The 9,270-nt window shown below is 33.0% G+C and overlaps 1 protein-coding gene across 1 annotated transcript; it reads left to right on the top strand.

Moving 5' to 3' along the window:
- Positions 1-1,308: 1,308 nt before the first annotated feature.
- On the top strand, positions 1,309-4,360 carry LOC131601734 (uncharacterized). Its single transcript, XM_058873607.1, has 3 exons — positions 1,309-2,411; positions 3,022-3,540; positions 3,644-4,360. Exons 1-3 carry the CDS (start codon positions 1,572-1,574, stop codon positions 3,752-3,754), a joined length of 1,470 nt encoding a protein of 489 aa, XP_058729590.1. The 5' UTR covers positions 1,309-1,571; the 3' UTR covers positions 3,755-4,360.
- Positions 4,361-9,270: the final 4,910 nt, after the last annotated feature.

Genomic DNA, 9,270 nt, shown 5'->3' with positions numbered 1-9,270 from the left:
AATGATAGGGAGATTAATATAATAATCTATTATTAGTTAAATGAGTTTTATTAGTATTTTGATGTATTGTGATTTATTTTATATTATGATGTTTTCTAGAATATTCTTAGGATAGTTTGGATTTTAATTAGTTATTCGACCTTAAGGTACTATCCACTACTACTATATATGTACTCTTTGAAAGATGAGAAAATTATCAAAGGAAATGAAATTAAAAAGTCTTTAATTTTCTTAGTTAGTTTTATTTGTCTCTTTCATTTTACAGCTTTTCCTTAGTTAGTTAGGGTTACAATCTAGCTTCCCAACACCTTGATCCCAGTAGATCTTGAAAAGTCTTCAAAAAAATTCATGACCAGTTCCACATATTTGTTATCTCCCCTAAAGAACAACAATAAATCATCTACAAATCTCATGTTAATGACGTTGAGCTTCTCACATTTAGAGTGATACTTAAAATCAGGCACCCCCTTGAGATTTTGCATAGATCTATGAAGGTACTTTATGACAATGACAAAGAGTATGTGATAAGGGACCCTCCTATCTAAGGCCTCTCTAGGCCCTCAAAGGCATCAGGATCTTGGTATTCTCTCCATTGATGTTAAACTTGTTGGAGAATGTGGTAATTGCTAGAATAATCCACCTTATGAACTTTATAGGAATCCAATCCCTTTTAAAATTTTATTTAAGGGTTACAACTATTTTGTTAATTTATCATTATACTATAAGAACAATTTCAGAAAATAGATGCAACGACCTGATAAACTTCTTATATTACGTAGTTAACTTTATTAATGTCAGATATATGTTACAGTTATGGGTTATGTGTGTTAATATTTTAGAATAAAAAGAAGAAGAAAAAAAAAAGGAGAAACACATTACATTATAGTTTTTGAATGGTTTTGGGTGGGAGAGATCAAGCTCTCTAATTCTTGCGGGGAGAGACTAAGACTCTCAAATTTTTTGGATTAGTTTATGTGTGAATTATGTATTCTTTATCTCTATAGTGTTTGTAAGTCTCTTGGAAATATATTCCACCATATATAAAATTTTGTTTCTACAACTAGCTTGTATTTTGGTATCGGTTACTATTATTACCAAAGTGATAAATAAAGAGTTTGATAAAGGCCCGATCTCACTAACGAAAATATTAGAAATATGTAATATTAGTGCCTCTAGAGATGAATTTTCAAAATTTTAAAATATATATGTAACTCTTCACCTTAGTGAACTACTAGCAACAAGCAAGCAGGGGTCGATAAATGCGCATATAAACTTTCCCGCAGTGAACCCAACAAATTAGGCCATTATTAAACATAAAAGAAATAGTCCATGTGCCAGCCTTAGTTGTCGCAGTTACCCCTTCTAACACGGGCCATACCAATCCTGAACAACACAAACACATACAAAAACATTAAAAAAAACAAGCTTTAACATATCCATACATGTTCCTCAACTTAACTCAACTAACCCTTTAAGCTCCCTTTACTTCACTTTAATTAAAATACAAAAAAAAGGAAACCCAGTTGAAAAACCTAACCTGAGTAACAAACAAAAACATAAAAAAACTAGTAATGATGTTCCACAGAAGAAAAAAGGAACCAAACGCATTACCTCTTTCAAACTCACCCCAACAATCACACTCACCAAGCTCACCAATGCCTTCGAATTTTACTTCAGCTTTTTCTAGATTCAGAATTTCAACACTAACCTCTTTCATATTACTTCTTTCATTACTTCTTAATTTTTATTTCCTTTTAATTCTGTGGGCCCCACACTCCGCCGATTTATCACCTTCCGCCGTCGTATCTCGTCTTACGCCAACCACGCGCCGCCACGTTCTCTTCTCCGTCGCTTCGTCTTCTCTCTCCTGGCAACACCGTCAGTCTTACGTTCATCTCTGGTATTCCGCTAAATCCACCCGCGCGCTTGCGTTTCTGGACTCGCCGCCGGTTAATTCGTCGCCTCTGTCTCCGCCGGTTGTGATCTCCGGCGACGCGTCTGGATTTCCGTATACTTTGCAGGGAGGGCTTCGGTCGGCGATCCGTGTGGCGAGGGTTGTGAAGGAGGCGGTGGATCGGAACGAAACGGATGTTCGGTGGTTTGTGTTTGGGGATGATGATACGGTTTTCTTCGTGGAGAATGTTGTGAAGACACTTTCGAAGTATGATCATGATCGGTGGTTTTACGTCGGGAGTAACTCGGAGAGCTATGATCAGAACACGATGTATTCGTTTGAGATGGCGTTTGGTGGAGGTGGTTTTGCGATTAGTCATTCGCTTGCGAAGGTTTTGGCTAGGGTTTTGGATTCTTGTTTGAGGAGGTATGGGTTTTTGTATGGGAGTGATGCTAGAATCTATTCTTGTGTTGCTGAGCTTGGTGTAACTTTGACTCATGAACCTGGATTTCATCAGGTATATAAATTTGGTTTCTTTGGTTGTGTTTTTATGTTAGTTAATTCAGTACTCGCATGTTTGTAACAAGTGATAGTAATCGGGTATCATCTGCTCACAAGCGCAGAGACTAATCCCTCGAAGCAAATTGAAAGAGATTCCTTACCATCTCATTCAAGTGGTTGTTTAGATTGGATCATTAAACTTTCATTAATCTAAATATATAGATTTCATTAACCTTTAGTTTGGTTAGGGATTGGATTAATTAACAAAGATTTTGATGTGGCTTTTTGAAATATATAGGGAAAGTATTTATGGTGTTGCTTAGTTTGGAGTTGCAAACCAATTGTTGATCATATAATTAAGAGTTAAGATCCTCTCTATTTTCTCTTTCAATTACTATAGTTTTTAAATGTTTTGGAGCATATAAACAGTATTTTGATTCATTTATTGGAACACTATTGTATTTCAATTTTGGAAACTATAGTAATTAAGGATCTTAACCTCATAATTAGAATCAAAGTCTTCAAGAATGTTACCCTCATAATTAAGGAATCAAAGTCTTCAAGAATGTTAATGGCAATTTCCGTAATTAATATGGAAAATTAACGAGTTATGTTTTTCAAACCAGTTAGATATGCGGGGGAATTTGTTTGGGGTGCTGGCGGCACATCCATTATCTCCTTTGTGTTCCCTTCATCACTTGGATGCTGCGGAGCCTATCTTTCCAGACATGAATAGAACACAAGCTTTGGGACATCTTATTGCTGCTACAAATGTCGATCCCGCAAGAATTCTGCAGCAAACTGTCTGCTACGACCGATCGAGTTCTTTGACTTTCTCAGTTTCTTGGGGTTTTGCTATCCAAGTTTATCAAGGAAATGTACTTCTGCCTGATCTCCTTGCAGTAAAAAAAACATTTGCGCCGTGGAGGAAGATTCATTCCAATTTCATGCTTGACACTAAAGACTATCCTAGAGATCCTTGTAAAAGGCCTTCTATATTTTTCTTGAAAAGTGTTGAATCTGATAAAAAGGGCATTTGGAGCAATTACACTAGACATGTAGAAAAAAAGTGCCCTAAATCAAATCCTAACCTGCCGAATAAGATCACAGTTTATTCAAGAAAGTTGGATCGTAGTATTGAAGAGGTATGGTTAAACTATTGTTGCATCTTCTTTTTGGTTTCCCACGTCTATCTGCATTCTTGTTCAAGTTATTTAATTGTGTTTTCTTTTTTGGGTTTTGTCATAGATAAAAGCTCTCCGTCGTGAGTGCTGCAGCGTTTTCCCATCTTCAAATGAAACAATCAGTATTCGTATTAGACAGTGCGGAAACAATGAACTGATATCAATGGAATCATAGCATTTCTTCAACGAGTTGCTACCTTTGAAATTGTTGAAACTTTCACGAGCTATAATGCTTGATGAAGTTCAGTCCTATGTTGAAGTTGAAGCGGATATACGGTGGATGCTTTTGCATCAAGGCCGATCTTAGAACTATGTCAACAATATGTCACTAAGTTTACGTCCTATTTGCGGTGGAGAAAGATTATTGATCTCATTGCAAAAGAAAAATGTGTACTCAGAAGATTGGTCAATCTCTCGCAGTCACAGGTAGGTTTTGGTTCAATTGAAAATTGGTCAACAACCTCTCAAAGCATGCCCAAGTTATGTGGCCTTGTTAATTTTGTGTAGCTGGAGTTTTCAAATGGCTTATTTCCCTGCAGTTGTATATATTATTGAATGCATTTCATATACACTTTTGATGCACAAAATTTTGTGGTTGCTCCCATGTTTGGAGTGTGGCAACTTCTCATCTAAGGGATCAATTTTGTTATAGATTGTGATCCTAAAGAGGGCCATGTCTCATTGTTGGGTATAATCTACCTAATGATTTATCTTAAATGTAACTGTTTTGCTTGCTGCATTGTTAATACTTTTTATACAAGAGTTTTGATTCCGATTTTCATTTTCTTTTATTTAAGAAAATTTAGGTGAGTTGGATCAGAGGGTTAGTTAGAGCAGGTCATAGAGAGCGCTAATAGAGATACGTACCGAGGTTTTGGGCTGGTGCGGCGAGTTGAACTCACTCTTTGCGAAACATTAACCAACTTATTGAAGCAACTTTGAATGACAATTTCAATTTACATCTTATAAACATGAAAAAGTCTGAAATTTTTCAATGTGTTTAATTGGTTATTTTATGTATGAGATATAAATTAGATATACATTTGTTCATGAAGCTGGCGATCTCTAATTAACAATCTATTGTAATTTCTTTAAACGTTAGTTAAATTGAAGTTTTGTTATTTATAAAAAATAATTACACATTAAGGTTACAATATTTGAATTATATAATTTTCAAAATATAATAGATTTAATGTGACATTTCCTTTTTTTTTTCTTCACGGAATGTGACATTTGCTTTAAGTTAGATCTAATTCAATATATTGCAATCATACAATATTTCACAACAGTTAATATACTCTTAGCAATTAAATTGACTCCGCATGGTATCTAAAACATTTATTTTTTGGGATTGTTTTTTCCACCCTATAATTTCCTCATCCACCATATATTAAATAATATTCATATATTTTGGATTTTATTCTTTGGACTCACCCAAAATCATAAATTCTCATATTTTTGTCAAATCAAAGTAAAAAAAAAAAAAAAGAATTAGGATTTTAAAATTCAGATTCATTCAAACCAAACTCATCGTCAAACTCAGTTTCATAATTCTTAAAGGTTAGTGTGGGTATCACATCCTCAAACTCAGTATCATAATACTTAAAGGTTAGTGTGTATCACAATCCGAAATGTTTTGTGTCATGACAAACTTAAATACAGACGAAATGAGAAATAATGTTCATGGGGTTTTCTGGATATTAAAATCCAGAATCTTCCCTACTACCACAAATTAAAAGAAAAACATGAATTAACATAAATATTTCATTTGGCATGCATAAAATATGTAACATTGCATATATTTTTGTTAACCTAAAACTAACATTACATGTCATCATCAAAAGATGGTTGAGGATGTTTTAACATCTTTAGAATATTGTTGGTCGATCTCACAACCTTCATATTCACCTCGATCGGATTATTTGTTTCGTTACAATGAAATGTGCTCCACAAATCCATTAAATCTTCATTTATTTTCAACTCAAATTTGATGAACTGAATCTTCCATTTGTTATTAATTGAGGGTGAACAATAATAGAGCTTCACAACCTTTTAATAATATGCGTATCGCAAGATATGCTCTAGTGTACAGACTTCAAATCGACAAGACGAGTGATCTTTGTGAACCTAAACTCAAGAGGGACCAATCACCGTTAAATTTTTGAATATGCTTCAAGTCAATTTTTTTTTTTGAAAATGGTTCAAGTCATGACAATATTAGAATTAAAAAACACTTTACATTTTGCAAAAAAAAAAAAAACAGAGACATTGGAAGTGTGATTTGAATCACACTATTGCTTGACTCGAATCAGAATTATAGAATGTCCAAGAATTATTTTCATGTTGTCATTATTCGAATCACAACATCTATGATTGAATCACAATTGCTTGATTCATCACAAACTGCCTGATTTGAGACAAGACTGCATTTCCATGGGTTTTTATTCATCAAATTATTTAGTGTTTTATTTGATTTAATTGGTGTTTTTGAAAATTATTGGAGTGTTGGTAGATTTATCAGATTATTTTAATATTTATAATATTATTTTTTATACAATTATTTGAGATTTGATATGCTTTTATTTAATTAAATAAGTATTATTTAATTATTGGGTGGTTGAGTTATCATTAAAAATTAGTTTAATATTTAAATTAATTAAGAATAATAGAAAAAATAGAGAATTTGTGATTTTGGCGAGAAAATTAAAAATTAAAAATTAATTAAAAATATAGTAGTGAAGTGGAATTAGAGAGAAATAGGAGGGAGGTATTGGAATTAATTTCATTAAAATAAAATTAGGTTAAATTAAGTATAAAAAGAGTGTGACAAGAAAAAGAGTTGTCAATATGTGAAAAATTGGAGAAAAGAGGCAAAGAGTGGAAAGAGACAAAAACCTTAAGAGAGCTCTTGGAAGGGAAGACTTCATAACCTTTGATTTTTGTTGCACTTTTGAGGGGAGGGGGCATGTGGATGTTTAGGCAGTCGGATAGTGAGAGATCCTTATCCTCTTATTTTCTTCTTGATTTTTCTGTGTTTATGTTTGCGGCCAAGGAAGGTTTGGGCAAAACATTCTGAGGAAATTGTTGTGATAATATTATAATCAATTTGAATTTGGTCATCATTGACCTTGTTATGGTAACCCTATTAATGCCTTTTGGTTAAGGCGAGCATACATGAATCTGTATGCTTTTCTTTTGATTTCTATTAACCTTGGTTAACTTGTGTTGGTGCCTTTTAAGAATGCGAGATTGAACGGGTGAATGATGGGTACACCTTTTGATAAGACGAGAGTTGATTGATATGTATGTTGGTGCCTTTTGATAAGGAGAGAGTAATTGATATTATCCATTGATGCTTTTTGATAAGGCGGGGTGGATTTAATAAATAATGGGTGTGCCTTATGATAAGTCGAGCATATATGAATATGTAATTTTTGATTTCTATTACCCATGGTTAAATTGTGTGTATTGAGGCAGTTCAGATTCGAATAGACAAGTTTTAGAACTGTTCCATATGGCGGAATATGTTGACGCCTTTTAATAAGGAGATAGTATATTATGTTGTTGCCTTATTATAAGGTGAAGGTTAGAATGTTTAATCATTAATAAAATATGTCGTTGTTAATCATACTTTTTGTGCCCTTTCAATTTCTATGTTTAACTGCATATTTTTGGAACAATGAGAACTCAAATAAACTAAATAGGTGAGTTTTGAATCTGTTCAATAGAGAGAAAAATGCATAAAATCACAGGTAGACATAGAAGGGGATTGACCATCTTGTTTCAAGCATAACTTGAGTTAGGGAAGTCTGCTTGAGGTCCTGTCAATTGCATTAAAAATATAAGGCAATAATATTTCTTTTGAAGAGGGGATTGGGTTTAGGAGAGCTACAATAGTAGCAGTTCTCTAGTTTTTAAACCAGAGGTGTAGTCAATTTCAGCCCTGCATTGGTCGTTTTATTTCACGCGTAACTTGAGTTTAATAATTGTGTTTGAGGTGCGGCCAATTGCGTTAAAAAGAGGGTTTAGTGATATTTTAAACATGAGAGTTTCATAATTTTGTCATAATTATATAATTTTTGGTGCTATTTTGAAGTCAGACATTCTATTTTAGAGTTTATGCCGAAATATTGTGAAGTCTAGAGTTTAAAGAAACCCTTAAGCAATTTAAGGAATTAAATATATTTATAAATAACTTTAATTTGAGTTAGTTGATATTTTTTAGAGTTGATTTAAATCAACAGAGTTGAGTTTGATATATTTTAGAGTTGATTTAAATTAAGAGGGTTGAGTGTTGATGAGTTAAGGTTGAGTTGTGGTACAAACCAGTGTTTAGCGAAAATGGACAGTGACTAATGTGTTAATGAGTTGAGTTTGTGGTATTTGATATGTTTAGAGTTTAGTTTGACTTGTTTGATATTTTTAGAGTTGATTTTGAGGTATTTGATATTTCTAGAGTTGAGTCTGAAATGTTTAGAGTTGAGTTTGCGTCATTTGACATGTTAGAGTTAAGTTTGATGTGCTTAGAGTTATGAGTAAGTTATTGAGTTACGTTGATGTGTTTGGAGTGTTATGTGTGTCAGGAGGGTTGAGTTTTGAGTCATCTAACATGTTCAAAGTCGTGTTCATGAGTAGTTGAGTTAAGGTTAGAGTACGCCTTGTGACTCGTAATCCTTGAATAAAAAGTGGAAGAATTCGTTATGAACTCTAGTGAGTTATGAGTTGAACTTGTTGAAAATTTGATGGTTGCATATAGCTGTTGTTATCTTATTGATTAGTATTGTGGAGTAATTATATAATTATATATTTATGTTGAGTTGTAATTATATATTATGATGAGTTGAGTAGTTTAGAGAGGAACTACAATGATAGCCTTATATTGGCGATATATTTTATGTTGAATTATGTTGAGGTGAGTAGTTCAAAGAGGAACTATGTAACGCCCCGAATTTAATTAATTATTTAATTAAATTAAATCAATGATTTATTCGTTGGAATTAGTCAAAGTCGGAATTTGTCGGTATTATTCTATAGGCATAATTGGATTAATATGTTGATTTGAGCAATTAAGTTTATGGTTGGATTAATTAGTTGGATTAGTCGGAGAAATACAATCGCGAGTCGGTATTAATTAAGTTATGGAACAATTGTAGTTGTGGAATATTATTGGGAATAATATTCATTATGTTATATGATTATTTATTTATGTGTGTTATTTGGCTTAATTTAATAATTAGAGGAATGTTAAAATTGGGCCTATATAGAATATGAGAATTGGATTGTGGGTTAAGCCCAATTAAGAAAAGAAGGATTGTAAGAGAGTTAGGGTTTTAGAGACATAACTCTCATTTGGAGAAAGAAGAGAAAGAAGAGAAAGAAGAGAGGAATCTATGGCATGAAGAGGAAGAACTCCATTGAAGAAAGTGAAGCTTTTGATAAGGTAAGGGTGGAGTTCTTACTCTCTAAGGGTTGGCATGATGATGTTTATGGTGTTAGAACAAGATTTGTTCTGATCAATATTCTTAGTTTTGATGATAACAATGTATATGAATTTTGTTTGAGATAATGTGGTACTCTAATTCTATGCAATTTCCATTTCAGGAAATATACAAAGAGTATGCACAAAATCAGCGCAAGAAGCACTGACTCAGAAGGTTCAAGTATGCAACATCAGAACATGCTCTCGCAAGA

Source organism: Vicia villosa, linkage group LG5 (genome assembly GCF_029867415.1).
Source record: "Vicia villosa cultivar HV-30 ecotype Madison, WI linkage group LG5, Vvil1.0, whole genome shotgun sequence".
Taxonomy (NCBI): Eukaryota; Viridiplantae; Streptophyta; class Magnoliopsida; order Fabales; family Fabaceae; genus Vicia; species Vicia villosa.
The sequence above is the reverse complement of the archived record's forward strand: the minus strand, read 5'-3'. Positions and strand labels throughout refer to the sequence as shown.